Source organism: Mugil cephalus, chromosome 19 (genome assembly GCF_022458985.1).
Source record: "Mugil cephalus isolate CIBA_MC_2020 chromosome 19, CIBA_Mcephalus_1.1, whole genome shotgun sequence".
NCBI classification, from domain to species: domain Eukaryota; kingdom Metazoa; phylum Chordata; class Actinopteri; order Mugiliformes; family Mugilidae; genus Mugil; species Mugil cephalus.
In genome coordinates this window covers 21,760,445-21,784,062 of record NC_061788.1, presented here as the reverse complement: position 1 = coordinate 21,784,062, position 23,618 = coordinate 21,760,445, and the positions used below count along the sequence as shown (strand labels likewise).

Genomic DNA, 23,618 nt, shown 5'->3' with positions numbered 1-23,618 from the left:
TAGTAAATGTAAGAACATTTATATAATACTGCTTTTACAAGAAACCCTGCGTTGTTTCAGTGTAAAGTAGTGCAATTACATTATAAAAAATAATAATATTTACATTTAACGAACTATCCTTTTGCAAAACATTTTATGAACAATCTGAAATTTCTCAAGAAATGTAAGTGCACTTTCAACCCAGATTACAGATGGCGGTTGTTGTTTTTTTTTGTTTGTTTTTTTACCCACGTTTTGTAGGATTGAATCCCCTGTTCGAAAGAGGACCAAGAAATAATATTAATAATAATAATAATAATATTATTATGCATTGTGTGCATTATATGTTTTTGTGCATATAGAGAACTATTTTGTGATATGAAAAACATAGTCCGGCATTAATTAATATATATTATATGTATCTGGGCACTAGCTGGGAGACAGCAGACTAATGACATTAGTTTTACTTATCCAAGTCTCCAGGATTAAATATTCAATATGGCCACAAGAGGGGGTAGTTCGAAAAGATCTTACAACTGAAAAGTTAGTGTCAGCAAAGCTGTATGTGTTGTTCTCCAAGTCTGTGATGCTCATTCATGGGAAAAGCCGAAATGATTGTGCTGTCTTCAATAACTATCTGTTTATCCCTGATGCTGGTAGAAATTTGGTCTGTGGTTTAATTCACAGGGAAGTGACAGTGTCCTGCATTTTGCTTTTACTGCTATGCTCTTCCTGTAATGCGGATGCGGATTAGCATTGTTGCTGTAATCCAGCACATTTACAGTATGTCTATTGCTGTCTGTACAGATGTGCATTAATGTGCACTGTCCCTAGCAAATAAATAAATCATTTTTGGTAGCAGACATTGGTGCTTGCTGTATTTGATTTATTTTATTATTTTTTATTTTATTCTGTTTTATTACATTTAAAAAAATGTTTCAATGGTGTTTTTTTATGTGCAACTGTGAGCAAGCAATTTCCCTAATGGGTCAATAATGTCTATCTCATCTGAAGTTATTAGATACAATAGTGTAATGATCTTGTAAAATGCTCCTTCTGTTTAGTCATTTCCATTTTTACTGCAGGTGATTACTATCAAACAACTTCTTCAGAAATGTGACTCATGGCTGATACCTAACTGAAAAAAAAAACCCTACAAAATATCAATATTGAATTTTTCTTCTTCTTTATTTATTTATTTAGCTTTTTTAAAGTTTGATTACAGCTGTGAGCCTTGGGCATTCAGTTAGGTTTGCTGGATTTGGTCTGAACAGCAGTTTTGCTGACCATAATAAAAAATCCTCTGTAAAACTTTGTGATGACCAGGAGAAAAAGTAGCTCTTGAGAAAAAAGAAAAAAAAAGAGACTAATGCACTGATTTGGAAATAATTTATTCAGAGTTAATCTTTTACACATATTCAATCATATATTCCATTTATTTATTTTCTTTAATAAATGTACTGCTTTCCAAGCAGACACAGACACCACAGTGTACAGTAGCACACTCAGCACTAGAGCTATGGCCCTGCGTATGTACACAGGCTGGGTCACTGATGAGAACATTACAACTCTACATCAGCACTGGAGCATTTTCTTTTTTTCTCCAACAGTGCCTTGGTCATTGTTACAAACAGTTAACGGAGGTTACAGCAGCAGAGGCTCACCAGCAGTATGACACAACAACAGTACTGCAAAACTGAAATTTAGTTTAAATTCACAGTCAGTGTGAAATATAATATAATATAAGCTAAATAAACCAAAAAGCTACCTTAGTTCCATGCTACAGTGGATCCATAAATAAGAGTGAACTGAATTCAACCTCAGTATATTTTGCTTCTATTAGAAAACATGATTCTTTAATATTAGCAGTGTGATTATAATTGTGCATTATTAGTCTTTGTATTGCATGAAGCAATGCTCCTACATGTTGTGGACGTTAATACAACAGCTCAAATGTGCTCGGCTGCATTCATGTCAAATGGACTCTGAGCACCGAGTAAGCACTTAGAATTATTCATGTGGATGCAGTCTTTAGCTCATATCTAATGCAAGAGGGATATATGTTTGTGGTGGCGGTTTTCTAAACTAGTAGCTGAGTTTAAGAAAAGCGCTGATGCAGGCATACAGTCAACAAGATAACAGAGGTAGTTCATGTTGCATGTCTGACTTCACACTATACGATAGGCGACTCTCTCAAATAGCGCCAGCATTAGAAGCTATTATTGTTTTGATGCTGAAAAATACTCAGAAGCTACTTAATCACCTCGTGGAAATCAGGACATTTTCCTTTAAATGCTCAATGCAGCAGCATCACGGTTACAGTACGAAACAAATGTCATAACAACTGACTGCTTATTTTAGTTTTCTCACATCTCCTATTCATCTTCATGTTCTGTATAATTGCTATAAACATTAGACAGTGCTGTAACTTGAATGTAAACACTATTCACTTGCTAAAAGACAGATGCTGTCAGTCCTCTACTGAGGACAGTTTATGGATTTGTAACAATACGCATACAAACAAATGTTTGCTCGGCCGGAATGCAGATCAGATGGGTGTTCTCCTGTTTTCAGCTGTTGGAACAAAGATTCATCTACTAATAACATTGTCGTACAGTGCAGAGGGCTACATGGGAGCAATAGTAAAAACATGGCAGAGGTTGAGTCCACAAAGCCGCACGGCTGCTGCAGCTGCTTACAGAGGCCACTGCTGAAAACCGCTATGAGAGGTATAGCTGATCTTAACGTGATTCTTGTCAAACGCAAAGCTTGAATAGAAATTCTCCATCTTTTAGAGCTTTTTCGCTGTGAAACTGGTTTGCAAACTGATGTGGAGGATGTCAGTAATGTCAGTGCAACAACTTTTTCAGTACATGTTTCATACTTGGTAAAAATAAAGGCCCAACATCATCAACAGTTATTATCAACATTGTCACAAAAGTAGTAATCTCAGCATTTGACATGAATGCAGGGTGACAACACTGAAAAATTAGAGGGGCTTTGCATCATGGTGCCCAGTGCCCTGGCAGAAAGCTATTGTTGTGCGACTTTGAAATATTTGTGCATTACATTTAAACAGTAAATTCAAACAGTCTTCAAAATGTAACCATTCAGACTCATGATTGGTCTAGTGTCAAACCAGTGTCATTAACCGTGAGAAACTCAGAGACAAGTGTTTCTCTACTCACTGATGAGCGTTGACTTGATTAAAACCCACAGGTAAGTTATCTCTGACGGCTGTCAGACGGAGCGGGACCCAGTACACTGGACATGCTATGTACATTCATGTGTTCATTGTACATTCGTTGGTTGTATGTTTTAGAAGAGCAAAGGACGAACTTGTTCCCGAACTACAGCCAGAAAGCCTACGAACAAATGCATCCCACATGTCACTCTGGTTTAAAAGACAGGAGTGAACGTAAATTAGAAAACTGATTGGGCCCAAAGTGGCTGAGACAAACAGCGTGGCAAGCAAGGTGAATAAAAGTTAACAGATGTAGTTTCTTTGGCGGATGGACTCATAATGGGTAGCTTATTAAAACGATAGAACATTACTCTTCTTAATTAAAGCTGTGATTTTCTGCTCTAGGTAGCAGGACAATTAAAGTCTAGTTATGAATTCACATTTTCTGGCTTGTGATAAACTTAGTGTTAACTTCACGTGTGCAAAGGTATCAGTTCCATGCGTGGGTTGTGTGCATCCCTATAAATGAATGCTGTGTGCGTTTATTATAGGTTAAAAGCCTGCATATAGTAAGGTCCGCCTGTTTGAATGTGAAGGAAGGTAAGCGAGTTTTTCAGTTAAGCACATAGAGCCTGTTACTGATGGAGGTTTTTCTGTAGAAAACTTAACATAAATAACAGAATAACCTTCTTGAATGTCACCTGCCAATGATGATCTTATCTTCCCCCGAGAGGACGATCTTCAGTACACAGGCTAGTATGTCAACGATGCAGCTGCATGTTGTTTAAAGTATATCATGGAGTCTAACACAGTCACCTACATGCACACTGTTACCCATAAAGCTGGAATAATTTAGTTTTCTGACACATTTTGCGTTTCAATCCTATGTATATAAATCGCATTGTCACAATCATTTCAAGAGAAGAGGTAAAAAAATGTTTTAATCCAGCATTATGAGCAACAGTGTATGAGAATTTCACCCTTGAACAGATTACATCTGACTCTATTTGGGAAATGTATCCAAAAGGTACAAAATCTAATAACTGCACAGCTTAGTTTAAGTCATTTTTAAACCAATAATCTAAAAAGTAATGATGATTAAAATGCTTGTGCATGGCAAAATGAGCCTTCAACTTGAATCTTGGTTCCGCTACCCTGTTAGCATAAAACCCTGTTTTCTCTTCTATTGAATAATAATTCCAAACATTTTAAACCCCTCACAGGAAAAATGAACGGAAAGTAGCATCGTCAAGGAGTGCTGTTGAGTTTTTGCATTTCACGAATAAGAGCAGCCATGGTAACACCATGGTTTAGCTTGGCTGTCAACAGCTGAACATATACACCCACATTCACAGCCACAGTGTAACTGGCCGTCTGCGAGCGCAGAGAATATGCGTCTCTCTCAGCTCGTTCATCATTCTTGGTTTACCTATTTCTGTCACACACTGGCTACCACTATAAATATCCTCAACAAGAGACTGTCTGAAAATGTGTACTGTTCAACCTATATTTAAACAACATTTTACCTCCCTGCTCTATATGACAGCCTCCCTATCACTCCAGCTCTCACAGCAGCCATTTATGATGTGTTCAGACAGCATGACTTAACACACCAGTTCTGTTTGAACAGAACCCGAACTATAACCCTAGTGAGGACGTCTGATTTCTCACTCAAATAAAGTGGTTATAGTGTTAGATGACCCTTGAAGCTTGACTATTTGGCAGCTTACCACAACAAAGTAGGTTCTTAAACGGAGCAGAGAGACAGTACTAGGCTGAGACAATGAGGCGTTTGAAGAAAACAGCTACCCTGTATGAATGAGCCACCCCAAAGTCAAGTATGTACTCTCTGTCTCTTGTCTCAAAAAAAACTACAAGCGCCGACACTGTAAACAATTCACAGCGGCTGAGATCTCCGCAGAAGTGCACAGGGACTCCACTGTGAAAACTCAGGCTTGTTTTTTTCGGTGGACTATATGAGATAAACATCACATCTCAGTTAATGTAAATGTTCTGGTAGTAGTTCACATGTTCCAGGGGACATTGAAAAATAGACGCACGTACAATTTAACACTAAGGTTGGTCAAACCAGCCACCAAGTGCTTGACTAAAGTGTCACTGTACCCGTCGTAATAAGTGCAGTAGGGCTGGGCATCAATTCTTTCTTCCTACCAACAGATATTTGTCAGTATCGTATCAAAAAACTGACAAATACAAGCTGGAAATAAATAACTATTCAGAACTCTCCTCTTTGACCAGGTACAGTGGTGTAGATAGTCTGAAAGAACAAGTGAATGTGAATGATTGTACTGAATTTCATATAAAATGTTGCATTAGAAATGACACTAAGAGTCTAAGTGAAAAGCTGTGGCTCTGAATTGTCTATGGATTTCAGAATATTTCAGTATTTCTCTGCATTTTCCTCCACAAGAGCGTTTCTCTTCAAGTGCCTCCATACATGTTCAGTGGGGTTGAGGTCAGGTGGCCGTGGAAGAAAGTCTGTGACTGTCAGGATTCCGTGGACTTATTTGTCTTCAAGTACTTCTTGCAAAGCTCTGAGTTGCGCTTGGGATCGTGATCCCTCTCCAAAAAGCTGTAAAACAGATGGCATATCACATCTACAGAATGGGATGCTACTTCAGTCTAGCCATGACATGACACTGACAAGCCCCCCCTCTACTTAGAATTTGACTTGTAACACTTTTTACACTTTTACTTTTAGTTCTGATGCTGTGCTCCCACTATCACAATGCTGTCTATAAGCAATGATGTTTGTAAGACTTGAGGCGCAGCCATATTTAGAATTGGTGGACAATAGCTGCAACTTGATCTGCTCTCACAAGGCTTTATAGTTGACCTAGAAATAGTGTAGAATATGAATGTAAAGTGTAATATAACATTTGTTGTGTGTTAAAACTACATTTGAGGAGACTGGGTGGGTTGTTTTTTAAATAAATTAACACTACAACAAAGAAAAGGATGTTCAAACTGAATGCAAAGAAAACTTTAGGGTTCCCATTGTAGTGGGGACAGAAATGAAGCCAAGCTTGCTGCAGCATGGTGGCATTAATCGAGCCAAAGTCTATATAAGTAGAAGAAAGTTTAAAACGGAGCAATGTGGAAATCTGTGCATATAAAGCTGAAGACTGAAGTTCAACTGGTACTGAAAATTTCCTCAGGATGTCTAATCAGTAAATAACTTGAATAAAGTTCGAAATGAGGATCTTCTCGTTCTTTATTAAAATAGTTTCCCTCTTTGTAAGTACCAGCCTGGCAGGGTAAGCTTAGGCATATTCAGCCACGCTACGGCGTGGAGTCCGTTTGATCTATGTAAAGTAAAATGTGGGTGAAATACACCCACATTATGCTCTCGCTGAACTTTGTTCAGTTTGTGCATGTAAGAGTAAAACAGACAGTGTGTGCACATCAAAAAGGCAGTGTGAAATGGAGCAGTGCAGGAACAGACACATTATGTGTGCACTTTTGCGTGTGTGTGCATAAATACACGCTAATGTGCTGAGACGTATGTATTTGGCTGAGGACCCTAGGCCAGGGTGTAGTCGAACTGGCCCTTCTCCAGACCATCCAGGCCATCAGCCCAGGTGGAGGTCGGCATACTCCGGTAGGGGTCCAGCAGGATCCGGAAGCATCGTACGATGAGGATGAGGAGGAAAACAAAGAGGAAGATGACCAGGGCAAAAGTTGTCTTCTGCTCCAGGGACATGGCAGCAGCAATGGCCGAATCCGACGAGGACGAGGAGGGAGACAAGGAGGAAGACGAAGAGGAGGAGAGGGCCACAAAGTGTCCTCCGGCAGAGTAAATCAGAGAGGAGAGAGCAGAGGTGAAGGGCTCTCCCTCCATCATCCAGGAAGAGAAGTGTGAGAAGGGGGCAGGACAGTGGCACTGCAGCTCCCCCAGGGGGTGCTGTGGCATCCTCTTCACACTGGCCCGGCCAGGCGCCTTCTGATGGACCCCATTGTCTGGAGAGAGAGAACAAGAGAAAAGAGTCAACATTAAGTGTCATTTCACTCAAATAACAAGACAGACATGCAGTTTTATACATTTTCCTGTCTTACTTAACCTAAAAAAATGATTTTTTTTTAAACTCGGATTCAATTCACAGTGAAGCCAAGACACCATGAAAACCATGTACAATACACAATCGCCAATGTGACAACTGGCATTTGTTATAGGTTTACTTAGTCAGACGCAAAGATTGTGCAAAAAATAAAAAATAAAAAAAATGGACTGTTTGTGTATCTGAAGTATATTTGGAAAGCTCTAGAGTACTTTGCTAATATTTGTCCATGATTGCTGAATCCATAAGATGCTAGTGTTTCTCCCCGTATGTCATTTGTTAATCTCTGTGGGCATCTGCTTTCCATCTTTTTTTTTTTTTGTTCCTTCTCTATCTCCAGACACAATATTTGTTTCTCCATCTGTTTTCATGGTCCAAACACAAACAGGCAAAGAGACTCTCTGTGCTTGGAATTTGATTTCAGACTGAAAGTAGAGGGAGGCTGGAAAAATTGAGGCAGGTTCTCTGTAGTTATGATGCAACAATAGTACTGTGTCTGTTGTTATCTAATTAACATTCCAGTTAAAGGACATGTTGGATGTTTGATTTATTACAACACTACAGGGACAGTATTTATCCCTGTGCTCAATGCTGTCACCGTCTAACTCATGGGGCTTCAATTTTGCCCCTTAATCTTCTAACTATCTTCTAACTATTGTAAAGTTTAAAAACTTCACGATAGTTGTTGAGATGTGTGTACAACTGTTGAAAGCTGCTAGTCACAGACGTAGTTAAGGAATTGTGAGTCTAAACCAGTATGTGTAAGTGTAAAGTCTGAAAGCAGAATAACCCACAGATGCAGTGTAACCTCGAAGGAGAATGGCAGCATTAAGTCATTCTCTGCGCTAGAGCTGGGGGAGGTAGAGGTATTAAACTCCGTGGAAAATAGAAAGGTCATCGTGTATGTCTGTAATAGCCCTTCTCACTGTGAAATATTCATTAAAATCCAACAGTGCATGTGAAAATGTAATAGCCAGAGGGGGAACAAGCAGGAGGAGAAATCCATCAGCAGTTCATTCCAAAATGTACAGTCTAAATATATAGATCCCTACAATCATTCTACAGGTTTTCTGGCTCTATAGTCTTAAACATCCTATTAGTTAAACAACTCAAAGTGCCAGTCAAGCTTTTGCACTCTTAAGGATTTTCTACATTTCCACAAAAAATGAGTCAAAACGTCAGCAGATTTTTGATCAAAGACAACCCAAACCAAACAAATGAAACAAATATAATAACAGCAACTGAATGTTTCCAGTAACTGCTGATCAGTCGTCTACAGCAGCTGGGAAGAATGTTAGCCCGTTCCTCAGTACAGAACCACTTCAGGTCTGAGATGTTGGTGGGTTTCCTCACATTAAGTGTTTGCTCCATGTCCTTCCACAACATTTCTATCAGATTAAGGTCAGGAAGTTGACTCCTTTCTCCCTTTTTCTACAACAACTTGTGTTCTTGGCCTCGTTGTCTTGCTGCAGTTTTCTCTTAAAATTCAGCTCATGGACAGATGTCCTGACATTTTCTTTTAGAATTCACTGGTACAATTCAGAATTCATTGGTCCAAGCCAAACCAGGTCCAGGCAAGGACATTACCTCCTCACTGTTTCACAGATGGAGGTTCTGATGCTGGAAAGCAGATCTTTGCAAAGCACTGATTTTCTAAACATAATGGAAACAATGAACAACACCTGAATGTCATCTCGTTGACTGGAAACACTTCAGAACAGATGGACTCTAATTTGGGCTCGAAATGAACTCAATCCCAGAAGTGCTCTTACTTTTCCAACTTTTTTTTGAATATGTAATATTGACTCATTTTCTTGAATAAACAAATGCATTTATAATTGTCTCTCTTTGTCTGCTTTCAGGACTTGAGTGGAAATTGCTGATGTTTTGAGTTATTTCAATGCAGAAATATATATATATAAGGAGTTGCTTAAGGTGACCTGACTCTGCAGTCCCTCATGAAGCTCGACTTTCTACTTTGAGCATTTGCTTTTGTCTTTGCTCCCTCTTGGGCTTTTATGACCCACAGCTCTACATTTTGGTTTGTCTCCTCACCAATCCACCTGGTCCCTTTTGCAGGTTTAAACAATGAAACACAAAATTTAGCAACCAAAACCAAAATGCAGTCTGTTCCCTATCTAATCTTAACACGGTTAATTGCCATATGTCTCCCCTTCTTTCTGCCTCTCCTGCTCTCTTATGGCTGCATCCTAATTCAGGGACTGCATCCTCTAAAGGACACGGCTCACAAGGCGTGTCCTTGATAGGACCTGCAGGCCAGGCTGAACATGTTCCTCCCCAAATAAACCAAAACTCACAAGAACCACTTGAAAAATCAATACACTCATGTATTATTTTTGGGTGTGGATGGCTTCATTTAATCTATTGTAATGGTGAGCATTGAACAACATATGATATTGTCTATAACTACATATACACCGTCATCAATCTCCGTCATGGGATGTGTTGCTTCAAGATGTTTTTTTGTTTTTTTCAGCTTCTAACTTAATACCACTTATTTTCCATTGCTAAATGTCTTGACATGAGCCCACTGATCAGTTCTTCCTTCCAAAGAACAAAAAAACAAAACAAATAATTGAATAATTGGAGGTCCAGCAGGTAGACTTATTAGCAATCTGTGATCACATCTCAGCTACACGCAGTTATGAGCATGCTACATCTGTCAAGTTAAAACAAATGCTTTGGGGAGCTGACTTTGACCTGGAACTGTACTGAAAATGTCAGTCTCCATAAAAAATATTACCTGAATTTATTTCTGTATAGGTATAAGGTAAGAAAAAGGCCATGTACTATAGTTTATAGGTAATACATTGGCGGTTAAAAGTTTGGACACACTTTTTTTCTTTACACAGCACAGTTTCATGATAGTGCTTGCCGCAATTGCACTTGAGGATACGTTGAAAGTTTCTCAAGTTTTCTGGATCGCTCTGTCCCTTCGTGTCTTAAAGTAATGACAGACTCTGTTTCTAAGTAATTTCTCTTGACTTAGTTGAGTAGTTTTGTCATAATATGGACAAGGACAGCAATTGACTAGGGCTATTCACTGCAGTAAACCAGATCTGCACAATACAACTGATGGCATCAAACGCTTTAAGACCACAAATTCACTTTTCACCAAGGCGCACCTGTTAATTTAAAACCACTCCAGGTAACTACCTTATGAAACTGGATGCGAGAAAGCTGTCACCAAAGCAAAAGGCTTTTTTCAACTCCAGTCATATTTTGTCATTTAGTTGGGAGGACCTCTTAATTTAATTGGATGCAACTTATCAACTTGGAGATGTGAAATGGTGTATAAACACACACACACACACACACACACACTTCCAAATCTGCTGTCTGCAACATGAGCAGCTTCATTGTGTATCACAGCAGTTGATCTGATGCAGCCTCGTTCTGTGCAGCACAGAAAACGCACCATCATGTTAAGAGAGAGGGAGAATGGGAGAGGAGCAGGGGCCAGGATGAGAAGTGAAGTTAGCAGCTGCAGCAGCAGCAACAGCAGAGAATAATCCGACAAGGACGCTGCAACCTTATTACTTCCACACATCTGCAAATCACACATTGCAACAGAACTGCAACATGACAGGCTCGGGTCTGACTGAAGCTTACCGTTATACAGTCGTTCACACATCCACATCGCTCAACAAGTGCAGAGCCAACATCCTCACACACACACACACACACACACACACACACACACGGCTGGAGGCTGTCGCAGAGATGCCTCGGCTTACGAGCGCGCACATGCAAAACACAGACGCAAACTGGTAACGTGCGCACACGCACGCGTGGGCATCTTGTTAAGACACCATCGAAGTGATACATACCTTTGTCTGTTTGCGCGGATGTCGGATCCATGTCCACAGTTACAAGGGGGACCAGGGGGTTTGGCCCATTCTACCCTCAGCTCCCTGCGTCAGTGTCGGCAGCATGTGTGACCAGCAGGTGAAATGCAGTGAAGAACAGTGACGGGGGTCGGCAGAGTGTGGTGCTCCGAGTGCGCTGACACCCGACAGGATGCCATCCCAGGCTGAGAGCTCTGCAGCCTCCTCCTGGCTCGCTCAGCTGTTCCCTCGCTCCGCTGGGAGGAAGGAAGGAAGGAAGGAAGGAAGGAAGGAAGGAAGGAAGGAAGGAAGAAAGGGGCGGATCAGCCCGGTCCACATCACAACAGCCCTGCCTCACCCTGGTCCTGCAGAGATAACCTCATGAGTTTTTATCTTTATCAGCATGATCACAAGCAAATACACCACAGTAGTCTGTAATAAATATAAATAAATAAAAAGATGGGCTCCGGCAACATACTGTGCAGAGGATCTATGAGAGATCTAAATATACTTCAAACTAAGAGAAGAAGTCATCAACACACAACTGAAAATGACTTTTATTTTTCCTTACACGTCCATTTCTGTCTGTTTCTTTTTAAACTCTGGCAGCTTGTGATTTTTTTCATTTTTGCAGCTTTCAAACACAAAAACACAGGCGGACAACTAGCACAACAACCTGGCTGTATAAATAGAATACTGTTTCTATTCTATTCCTCCTCTTCTTGGTGCTGTTCAGATTGACTCACTTTCCCTTTGGCTTACATGGAAGTCATTGGCCAGTTAGCGTTTCACTGAAGAGACGATGTCTTGGTATGCGCAAAGAACCCTATTAATTGACCCTATTAAGGGAAGGGAGGTGATAGGTGGAAGGGGTCAAAGGGATGGGATGAGAGCAGTCTGAAGTACAGGACAAAGGAGAGAGATGTGAAGACTGGAGGTGGTCTTCAGTTAGTCCTGCTCCATCAAGAGATGGTGCTCTGTGTCATCTGTATAGTTTTGAAAAGAGAACTAAACTCAAACCTTAGAGAACCTCACATTATTTCAGGGTGCTTTGAGAAACTGTCATCATTTGGTTTGGAAAACTGTGTGACAAGAAGATAAGAAACCAGTTACTACAAGGTCATACAGTGCAATCCTTCTATATACTTAAAATAATATGGGATCTAGCAGACTATCAGTTGTAGAATTAAAATGAGTTTATTCTTTCCCTATTACTGTATATGTGGGGTGTAAAATCAACTGAAGTAGTCTACTTTACATCCTCCTGCATCATTCTTGAAACAGAAACACCCAGTTATAAAGTCCCATTAAATCCTTAACATTGAAAAATTAAACAAAAGCACCTCACAGTCAAAGCTTGGGTGAATCTGCTTTTAATGCACCAGTTCATTGTGTCTACCTGTGTGGTAACTTAATGATCCCACGTTACCATTCCTTTTTAATTGTGCAGTGAGATAGTTTAGGTTTAAGACCAGCTCATAATGAGTGAGAAGACTAACACCCATATGACCATACAACAGTGATCAGCAATATGGTATGATCAGGAGAAAGCACTTTGCAGTTAGTCCAGCAAGATGTAAAGAATAACAAAAACTGGTAATTTCTTAACTGGTGAGAATGGTAGTTGTCAGCCTTAGGCCTTAATGATGCCCTGGTAAGGATACACAGTGCTGTAGCAAGTGTCATGGGATTTTTCTGGAAGCTGATTAAAGTTAAAGACAGGGGAAGCCAATAATCCCCAGATTAGTGTATGGACACAAGAGGAGTTCTAATAGGAACCAAATCATTCAGAGCTTCTGAACAAGGAAGGATCTTTAATGGCTACATTCCCACAATGTTTCATTATCAAATCCCACTGAAGTGCTGTTCAGATGTCTATGATTAGTATGATATGAATATCTACCAAGAAGAATCCTTTACTCAGTGAATTCTCAAGGATGCTTGCATGTCCAGCATACGTTCTTAAAGCCACCACAATCCCATGTGAACGTATGAAGAATTTTTCATTGGCATCCACCTGCACACCAGACTGTTCCATCATGTTTTCTCCAAATGCTAGGGAGCGGAGCGTAGTGGATGTGTTGTCATGTAGTGGCAGCAGTGACCGCACTTCAGTTGTTTCCTGGCAGATATTAAACGACCTTAGCCTCCCGAGGAAATAGAGACAGCTTTCAGTACACTGACTCTATGTTAGCCGACCAGTCCAGTGTGTGATCCAGACGTAGACCCAGGTACTTCTAGGTCTGAGCCACCTCTACACGCTCCCCATTGATGGTTACCTGCAGGTAGGGCCTGGACCTCCAAAAATCCACTACATCTCTTTGGTTTTAGCTGTGTTGATCCAAATGTAGATTGTATTACGTTAACATTGTGTTCGACTGTCAGAAAAAGGTTGACTTTGATTAGCCCTCGTTATCTGTGACCACTTGTCTTCTAGAGGGTTACAGGGGGCCTGGAGACTATCTCAGCCATCACTAGACGAGAGAAGGGGTACACCCTGGACAGGTTTCCAGGACAAACACAGAGAGACAGACAACCATTCACAACAATTTAGAAACACTAATTAACTTAATGAGTATGTATTTGGACCGTGAACAAAGGAGGGAGAATGCCCAAGGGAGAACATGCAAACTCCACAGCGAAAGGCCTCGAGGCATCAGTGCTAACTGCTACACTCATGTAAAGCAGGTCCCTATCAGTATGCATTTCCAAGAACAGTGTCAAGGAACACAGGTAGGAAAATATAAATGTGTAACTTTTCAGCACCCTACAAGTGTACTATATTCACATATAAACAAAGCTGCAATAAATGGCATGTAGTTTGAGGCCTAAGGTCAAACTGTCTCTGTTAATTGAGAACCTCTTTACACTGGAGATGCACAAGGCCTGGTGGTGGTCAGATGAACACAAGTGATTTTTTCTGCAGTCCATTCCTGTCCTGTTCAGCGGCGAGTCCAACCCAGACAGAGATGGATGGGCACAAAGTTGTCTGGATGATGGTGCAGAAAGTGAGGCCCATTACAACAGTTTCAGTTTGGAGCATAGATAGGTCAACAGTTAATGATTATTTGCACATACTGACAATCTACTCAACCATCAGAGATGATCAGAACATGGTTTTACTTGGCCAATAAGGAAATAACATGAAAAACATTCATGTGAGCATAATTTACCGAACCACAAACCTCAAGCGCGTTCGTTGGACCTATACAGCAGCAGTAGATGTTGAGGTACCTGCAACAGTATGGGGAATGTTTACTCCTATAGTGACTGCTTGCCCCAGGCTGCAGTCAGACAGGCCAGATTAAAACACCATGATAAATAATGCATACAACGTCGGTCACATTTATATTTCGAGGCAGCAGGAACATATAGCTGAAGGCAAACTCGTACTCACTCACTTCTAAAAGATGAAATCTATTCAAGTGCAGTGACAGAAGATGCAGTCTAAGGGCTACCAGGTGAAGAGCCACGCGATGCTCAAGGCTCACATGGTTTCCTCTTTGGTTTTCCAAAGCTGCCTTAACATGCCTCGCTCTCAGCGCAGGGATGAGTCAATCTCCTCAGGGTCAGAGACTATTAAAGCATGGAGCTCCAGTGGCAAGAAAGGATTTCTGCCCCCTATGCAGCATGAATCATTGATGTGTAGATACTGTATACCCCCTCTTTACTCTAATTGAAAGCTCAGTGCATGAGGATTTTATTCATCAACTCCGAAACCTGTGCAGAAGCTCAACAGATGAAGCTACACTCAGGCAGAATTTTAAGAGGCTTTATGGGAGCCAGAGAGCGCTTTAGCTTTTAGACCTGGATGAAGTGATTTTAGTCTACATAGAAGATCTGCTCCTCTTAGTCAGGCTGCATTCTCCTCAGTGGTTTTCAGTACAATTTATTTTTGAACACTACAAGCTCTGTCTTGTCAAGACAGAGAGAAACTCAAAAGACGCATGGAGCACATTGTCTTTCTTAGTAAGTGTGGGAGTAACTGTCTTTCTAACAATTATTCTCAAGCAAATTTAAGTGTTAATTGTCGATTGATTCTATAACCAGCTTGGTAAAGGTGTACATAATGCTGATACACAATGATCAGGATCACACTTAACTGTGTGAAAACTTGAAATCAGCATCATTCACCATAAGCATTTCGTATGAGTGGAAGAGCCATTAAGGTCACTTGTGATTTTTTTAAATCAGTGTATCATCATGAATCCTCCGCTAAAGAGCATGAGGAGGAGTGTACCTGTAGCAGGCTGCTCAGTAGTGAAGAATTGTAGTTTCAATTGGCTGACATCACATTTAGAACATCTCATACACATATCAGAATGTGTATGATGTAATCTGTGGGGAAGGGGTGCAGAAGGGGTCAGTCTCAGTAACAACTTTTCATCTTGTAACCTCACATGAAAAAGTTTTTTTTTTTTTATTTGTGTAAAAGGCACATTTACAGAACAAATCACACAGCAGAACGTTCTATCCGCCCATAGTCACAAACAGACTGGTGCTTAGTCTACCGTATGAATAACTTCTGTTCCTGACAGTGTCTGAAACTGCAGAAAATAAATTAATGTCCTACTAATTGAATCCCAGGCTACTGTTAATATCCTGCTATGGTTACCAGTGGGTCAGAGTGTGTTCTTCACAACAGTTGGGGTGGTTAAATGTAATGCAAGAAAACAAGCAAAAATGAATAACTGTGATATTATTTTTTAAAGCAATACATTGTAGCTAAAACATGACAACATCCTTTGACTCATGTGACTTTCTTGCTGTGTCCCAGTCGCACTCATCTATTCCAGACTTTGGAATTTGTGCCAATAGAAGGAGCTGCATGCAGACAAAACATGCAGAGGTGTTGAGGGCAAGGCGGAGAAAGATGAACACAAACAAGTGTGTGTTACAATGCACTCAGTGGTGAGGTCAACACGATCACATAAACATAAACAGACCTGCAAAAGCTCTTTAACATGAGTTTATATTATTCAGCCTTTACTGAACTCTCAATGATCAAAGCACAACTGTTCAATACTGATCCAGTGCTTCTGAAAGCTGCTGTAACTGTCATAGGCCTCTGAGACCTCCTATGCCCGGAGTTCATGTTGTGTGCTTATGTTAAAAAAAAGGCAACAAACTAAGCGTTTTCTGAGTGAATACATATGATAATATGATCAAAATTAGAGAAAACCATAAATGCCCTCGTAAAGTAGGTTTAGATTGTTTAGCTGTTCTTACAGCTCTGTGATAAAACCTAGATTTAAAATGTTTAAGTGTTACACATTCCCAGGTATATTTGTAAGGAACACATTTAATTATTTTCTTTTTTGTGGACGGCAGATTGAGAGCTCTAGCAGCACTTTATAAAATCTTTTAGGCAAAAACTTAGTTAAAAGTAAAACTTTTTAAAATTTCCCTTAGATCTTGATATGTGAAACGATAATTTCCAGTTAATACAAAACAGTTCACTAGTTTCTTTTATACTAAAAACCAAAATAGTGCACTACAAACATTAGTACAAGTAGAATTGAAAATAGAGGACACAGGTCCATTCAATTACTGGTTGAAGATGGACCAAGGTCAGGTCCGCGTTGCATCAGGTAGACTCATGTTACTTTTCTTCATATTTAACGTTTTCCCAAATGCTGGATCTGTGACCTCTAGTATATAGAGTACTACTGGGACACAGTCTCTACAATAACCAGAACAATCATAATCAAAAGAAGAAATATTGCCACAAAAGGTGCTGTTGACACCATGACCAAGAATGATGAAGAGTTAACCAGTTAACCATCCCAATCTCTTCATCCATCAACAAAGTATTGATTTGATATGTGATCAGATTTTGTAAAACACATTGGAATGTCAGTAAACAGCTGTGGGCACGTACATAAATATCTTTAAAGAAATGTGCATTTGGCTTGCCCTGCAAGGACAGGTGGAGGGTAGACGAGGAGCTATGTGGAATCCTCTGCCCCACCAGCTAGTTTATCCTCCAACTTGTCGTCATCTCCTCCAAGTATGGGACCGGAACTAGAACCACTCGCCTCACAGAGTCCTGGGCGGCAGCTGCTGTTTGTAGAGTCCAGCCAGAGCTTTGGCTGCACTGTGTATCATCTGACGCTGGGTCATCCCTGTCATGGCCTGGTGCCAGTCAGTTCTGTTGATGTTGGGCAGGCTACGCTCCAGGACCTCACCTACTGTAACAATCAGACCGGACCAGCGCAGGCTGTAGTCTGGAGGAGTCATGGACTGAGCCTGCATAGGGAAAGGTTACACAATATTACAAAATATAAAAGTGTTGTATATTGTTATCAGTTTCAATCCATCAAGCTGCATCCACTATGGAGCGTACCTGCTGGACGTGATCTAGAGCCAGAGGAGTTGCCTGAGTGAAGACCTCAATACGGACATTGTGTCCAGGGTCCTCCAAAATTAAACAGCCGATGTCAAACCACCTGGACACAAACGAGAGCACTATGAAGATTCATTGCTTTTACACAGCCACTACATTAAAACCACTGAAACCACAGAACACCCTCAGAAGGCTCATGTCCACGCTCTGATGGCTCAATTGGAGGCACAAGGGAGGTGGTCATAATGTTATGTCAGATCAATGTCAATAAAATATTAAGATGCCAAGGGAAGAGATTACACATATTTGTTTTAATTTATTCTGGTTTAGTGTAGACAGAAACTAAAAAGGCTTGTGTCACATGTAAACAGTTTCTGCCCATTGTGACTCATCAGAGAATGGACATGGTCCTTCTGAGGGTGTCTGGAAACAGAATGTTATTGGTGGGGGCCTTTGGGTGCTATGGGTTGAGGGGAACACCATGGCAGCTCCAAGCTGTGTATGTTATTTGTATAAATTCGTATCCAGGCATCGATCAGAGGTTTTCTTCTTACTTGTCAGGAAAAAGCTCGGCAATGAAGTTTTCCAAGGAGACCACAGGTTGTTTCTCATGAATCACTCCAGATCGACGGAGGCTGTCAATGCGCTCCTGAGCCCCCTGCAAACACACACACACTCAAATTATTAACAACTGAAGTCGGAAAAACTCACTGCTGTTGAGAGCTGAACTACAGACTCTCTGTGTGACTTGAACTTATCTTTTAGCATCTATCCAGTTGGAAAGATGAAGGGTTAAACAAACAATTCATTCGCTTTACTTGTATGTGGTTAAAGAGGGAGTCGGAGGATGACTGAAACTGACCAATCATGCCCAATGAATTTAGATTATGCTGGAAAGCTTTAGGACATGTATCCCAGAGAAATGCAGCAACAGGGGCATCACGACAAAAAAAGCTGGACTTGGAGTGGCTGCGCTGCTCTTCAGACAGTATGCAAGTGTGCAAGATTTGAATTTCTTCCAGATCTCAGATTATTTCTAAACTCTGATCAGTTTTTTGTACCTCTGACCAAGCCACATTCATATATGTTTTATGTCCATCTGCTTTTATTACTTAAAGTCTGTATATTGTGCATCCCTCAGTCCTATAAATCTATCCAATCTGTACCTTGTTCAAAATGTAGCAGTATAATAATTGTTGAGCTGAATACATTTGTCCAGCAGTTAAGCAACCCTTGAACCTCCTGTCAAAGTAAAACAATGTTTTATATACTTTTGGCCTCCTCTGATTTTATCTCAAATTCGTGTAACTAAAAATGCAGATATAAATCAGATTTATATGTTCTGCTTTTTCTGTTAAAAATAAAAGTAATGTTTATGAAGTAAGTGGGAACTAACCTTGACACCAGCTGCGTAGCCCACAGGTTGAGGGGCGATGTTGGACTGACCAGGCTCTCCGGTGACCATGGCCATCCCAAAAACCTCCTGGAAGGCGTTTCTGACTGCGTCCACGTTCATCTCCTTATCTGAGGCCACCACTATGTCAATGTCCCCGCCAGACTCTGGAGAGAAGCAAACCAGAAACATTAATGGAAGAGATCTGAATGTTTGGTCACTGGGATAATTCAGTGAGGAGGAGGGACAGCAGGTTAACGTACTGATGTATGGAGCCATGCCAGGATCCAGAGTAGTGATCATAGACTCCACAGAGTGTTTGGTCTTATCCAGGACTGTCTTCACTACAGGGTTACCCGCTACTCCCTGAGGACAACACAGGATATGAAGTGTGACATGACGGTCTCACGTCCTTAAAAGAATGCTGACCTGGTCATTAGGGTGCATATAACTAAAAGCCATCCTGATTACAAAGAAGAACAGAGTGTAAACATAGTGCTGATAGTTAAAGTTAATGAAATTGCAGTTCAATATATCGCTTTCTCTTCTGTAAACACACAATGTTACCTCACTCATTCCACATGGGAAAGCTTCTTCAGAGTAACATAAAGCCACACTGGTTTAGAGTGGTGTTACCTTGAAAAAGCCCCAGAGGCCTCCACCAGCGTTGCTGTCTCCAGACCCTCTCAGATCCTCCTGCTCCTCTGGGAAAGTGATTGGAGATCCGGCATCTAATCTTCCTGTCATGATTGGCTGCTGAACCATGGGGTTGGACACAACACCTGGGGGAAAAAAAAAAAAGAGTGTTACCTGCCCTGATTCTGACCATTCTTAGTTATTCTGTGTCCGTTGACTTTGTAAGAGTGTAATAATGCAAATACATCGGAAGACAAAATAAATAAACTTTTCAAACAGTGACTGCCTTTACTAGTCTCGCCTGTGTCCTATCCTCCGGTCTCTCAGTCAGTCTCTTCCCTTTTCACCTGTGTTCCCTGCTCAAGTTCTTTTATGTATTCCTCATCTGAGTTCCTTGTGTCATGCTGGTTTGAGATTATTATTATTTTATTTTCTACATTTCCTTTGTTCCTAAGTAAATGCTTCAGCCCGTTGCACATTCTTCTTTATGTATATATATTTTTTTTATTTTGCATGAGCCTAAGCCACAACCTGCCCTCCATCATGTCGCAGGAAATTTGTGTGGTTTAACAATTTATCAGTGGGATACAGTTGTTGTTGTAGTACTACACTCTTTTACAACTCATTTACAGCTAACAGGACAGTTACAATGCAGAAATAGAATTGGACAGCAATGGTCAAACTACTTTTAGTTGCTTAAAGAATGAACTTCGTTGTAAACCTCTATTTTTTAATACTTTCAAGCCAGCATGGAGAAGTTATTCAAGCGCTCTAATAAAACGGCAGAGGAAAAATCAAGGGATACAATCGTTAAGCACCGGAAAAGCTGCCAAATGGATATTAAGATAAGACTCCTGAAAGTTTTTCATCTTCTAGCAACTAAGGTTTGGTTGTGTTGGGTTTAGCTGCTTCAATTGTACAAATGACACAATAACCTTCATGTGGAAGTAGCACCGTATGTAAACCGTACATTTGGATTGCAGGTGTTCACATGTTGATTTATGAGACCCTCCTGAAAACAGGTGTCCCCATGTAGTCAGTATGTTACCAATGAAGACGTGTCTGACCTGGCATGGCAGAGGGGCTGGAGAAGGTTGGCATCAGTGGTGTCTGTGGTGTTCGACCCGCGTGACCCCGAGTGATGTCATATCCTGCACTCATAGAAAACGTGGACACTGGTGGGCCAACGGGAGGAGCAGACAGGCCGACAGCCGCAGGAGGTGGTGGTCTCATGGAAGAGGCCATAGGGGGCACAGAGGGGGAGGCGGAGGGAGGGAAGGGGGAGCTGCTGGTGTATGGCGAGGAAAGCATAGAGGAAGGCGGATACTGGGAGGAGAGGGAAGGGGGTGCAGTCAGAGGGCTGCTGAAGGCAGGATTGGAGGGAACTGGAGGGAGAGAGGTGGAGACTGAAGGTGAACCAATGGAGACAGAGCCGGGGAGGGACAGAGGACTGGAGAGACCTGAAACATAAAGAACGGGCTTTGAAGAAACCTCTCACTGTGTACTTTTTCATTGCATCAAAATCTCAACCAACTTTTTCAATCACTGGTTCTTCCACACTGAACGAGCTATATGAGCAAACTTGTTGAGACTTGACCTATTTACTTCAGATGGAAAACCGATGGAATTAATACTGCAGAAACAGCATGACCCAACTGCTGCCTACTGAAAGTCTGAAACAGATTATCATCAATATTTGATTGTTTAATAAAAATGGATCAGCTCAATAATACTTTCTTTCTTTCTTTCTTTCTTTCTTTATGGGCACACTGATAACTGTAGCCAGACATTTAACATTATGTGTGGAACCGCTGATATGTGATGAGTACATTTTTAGGCAGTAATAAAACATATATCCATAATGAAAGCCATCATTCTGGATGACATGTTAGTCTGTGTAATTTCATAGAAGCTGCTTCTGTACACAGCTGTGAGAAAAGTTTTGAGTCACTCTGGCAGGAATTACAAATTTATTTGATTTTCAATGCAATTCAATTCAGTTATATTTTTATATAGCGTCACTAACGATACAAATTGTCTCAAAACACTTGCAAAATTCAGCCCGAAACCTCCAGAGCCAGTCTGAAGGCAACGGTGGCAAGGAAAAACTTCCTTTAAATGTTAGAAACCTTGATCAGAACCCAGCTCATATGGAGGAACTCAACTGCTTGGAATGGAAAAAAAGTAAATAAAATAAACTTGAAAATAACTAAACGGCTTTTCTTTTCCAAATGAAAAATAAAAGAAACACAGAGCAACACATCTTACTCATGTCTTACCGATGGGGAGTGGTGGGCCGCTGGCTGTGGTGGCAGCCACCGTCAGAGGAGGTGTAGGGCTGGCAGGAGGTGTAGTCTCGATCCCACTTTCTTCCATCATCTTCTCAGCTGTGTATGTAAACTTCACCACAGAACAGAGTTGCAAGAAAGATAAGATAAAATAATCCTTAATTTATCCCACTGTGGGGATACACTTGTCCACTTTGCCTTGTGAAATGGATAAGGTATTGACTGTCAGCTTCATGTTAACACTGACTGATGCTAAAAACAATGTCCTCAATATCAATGGACTTATTAAAAGTTAAATGCATTTAGTCACCCATTCAGTGTTATAACTTAGAGAAAAAAGTCAGCCCAGTGTAGTCCTCACATTCAGTCACAGTGCTCGCTCTTAAAGAATCCAACGGGTTGCACTGGAAATGCAAGGTTGAATTACTGGAATACAGACAAAGATCTGCCATACAGATCTATTCCAGTTAAACTAACAATATGTAAACCTGTAAGTTTGTTTTGGAATCAGAATCAGAATAGTCTTTACTGCTACATATGTTCGTACACTACAGTCAAAAGTTAGTATACGCTTTTTCTTTGAATTGAATGAGAAGGTGTGTTCAAACTTTTGACTGGTAGTGTACCTATGAGGGACTTGCTGTTATCGTTGGTACAATAAACATAAACACAAGTCATTAAAACATAAATAAAGAAGAAGCTGCACAAATTGTACCTGAAAAGGGCGCACATTAATAAGCAAGGTGTCAAAATAAAAACATTCATTAAGAAACAAAGTGTGCCAGTAAGATTTACGGGGACCACTGCTGCACAGTTTAAACTGAAACACGGCCCTCAGGGTTCCTACATCCTCTCTAACTTTGAAAACTTATTCCAGAATGTGATCTTAAAATCTTAATTCACCACTGTCCTTAAAAATCACACACAAACACAGCACAGGGTTAGAGCAGGTGACAGCGGGGGGAGGACATCCTGCTTTTGTCCCAGCCCTGAGGACGCTCCAGGACTCCTAACCATCCTAACTTGATGCCTTTAAACAGCAACGAGCAACTATTGCACGAGCACGCAATTAGCAGACACCCGCCACGTCACTTACTGACTCGTGGTTAAAATATAACTAACTTTTTCAGTCTCCAAAGCACACTTAGCTAAAATTTAGGGCTGCTCAGTCTCGCTGGGGACAGAACATCACAGCTCTGTTACTAAAGTCGTTAACGCGACTCGTTTTATACCAAACTTGTCTCATAGTAAGATATTCCTGAAGCATTAAGTCCTAACAGCGCGTCAAAGTGTGTGTAACTTTCATTAACTACTACGGTTTAAATCAACTGTTAGCATCCTTTTACAACTCAGCTGTACACGTGTGACTTACAACCCCTTAAAGGTCAAAACACAAAACAATGAGAATACGGAAAAGTGACATATTAATCTCTGTGTAGTTCTGCACACAATGAGCGTAAGTGAATGGTATGTGTCCTAGTAAATAAACAAAGAACAAGTAGCTTGACTACTCACCTGCTAACTGGACTAGCTCAATAACCCATGAATAGTAGACACCGCCGACCCACTCTGATGACGTAGCGTGTTGCCACGTCTGCTCGACGGTGACTCCTCCCACTACCGGGAGCACCCGGACAAGTCTTCCCAAACCACGTGAACGACGAAACCCTCCGAAAGCCACCGATCATAAATATCAATGCAAAAATAAATTAATTAAAAAAAGAAAGAACCCCTCGATTTATTCATCGCGAACGTGTCTCAGCTATTTCAACTCAACCAACTATTTTAGAAATAATGTTTAATTAAATGTATAATATCGTTTTTGTTAAATCCATCAACAAAAGTACAGTATACAACAAATTACA

General features: G+C 40.8%; 2 protein-coding genes across 2 annotated transcripts; both read right to left on the bottom strand.

Annotated features, from left to right (window-relative positions):
* Positions 1–1,353: 1,353 nt before the first annotated feature.
* LOC124996274 lies at positions 1,354–11,337 on the bottom strand. The gene is made up of 2 exons (XM_047569109.1): positions 11,094–11,337; positions 1,354–7,144 (listed from the first exon to the last, which is right to left on the bottom strand). The coding sequence occupies exons 1-2, from the start codon at positions 11,122–11,124 to the stop codon at positions 6,708–6,710; spliced, it is 468 nt and encodes a 155-aa protein (XP_047425065.1). The 5' UTR covers positions 11,125–11,337; the 3' UTR covers positions 1,354–6,707.
* A 4,122-nt stretch (positions 11,338–15,459) lies between these two features.
* On the bottom strand, positions 15,460–23,415 carry prrc1 (proline-rich coiled-coil 1). Its single transcript, XM_047570365.1, has 9 exons — positions 23,269–23,415; positions 21,745–21,865; positions 20,533–20,925; positions 19,466–19,611; positions 19,093–19,195; positions 18,833–18,996; positions 17,991–18,094; positions 17,437–17,539; positions 15,460–17,339 (listed from the first exon to the last, which is right to left on the bottom strand). The coding sequence occupies exons 2-9, from the start codon at positions 21,842–21,844 to the stop codon at positions 17,130–17,132; spliced, it is 1,323 nt and encodes a 440-aa protein (XP_047426321.1). The 5' UTR covers positions 21,845–21,865; positions 23,269–23,415; the 3' UTR covers positions 15,460–17,129.
* Positions 23,416–23,618: the final 203 nt, after the last annotated feature.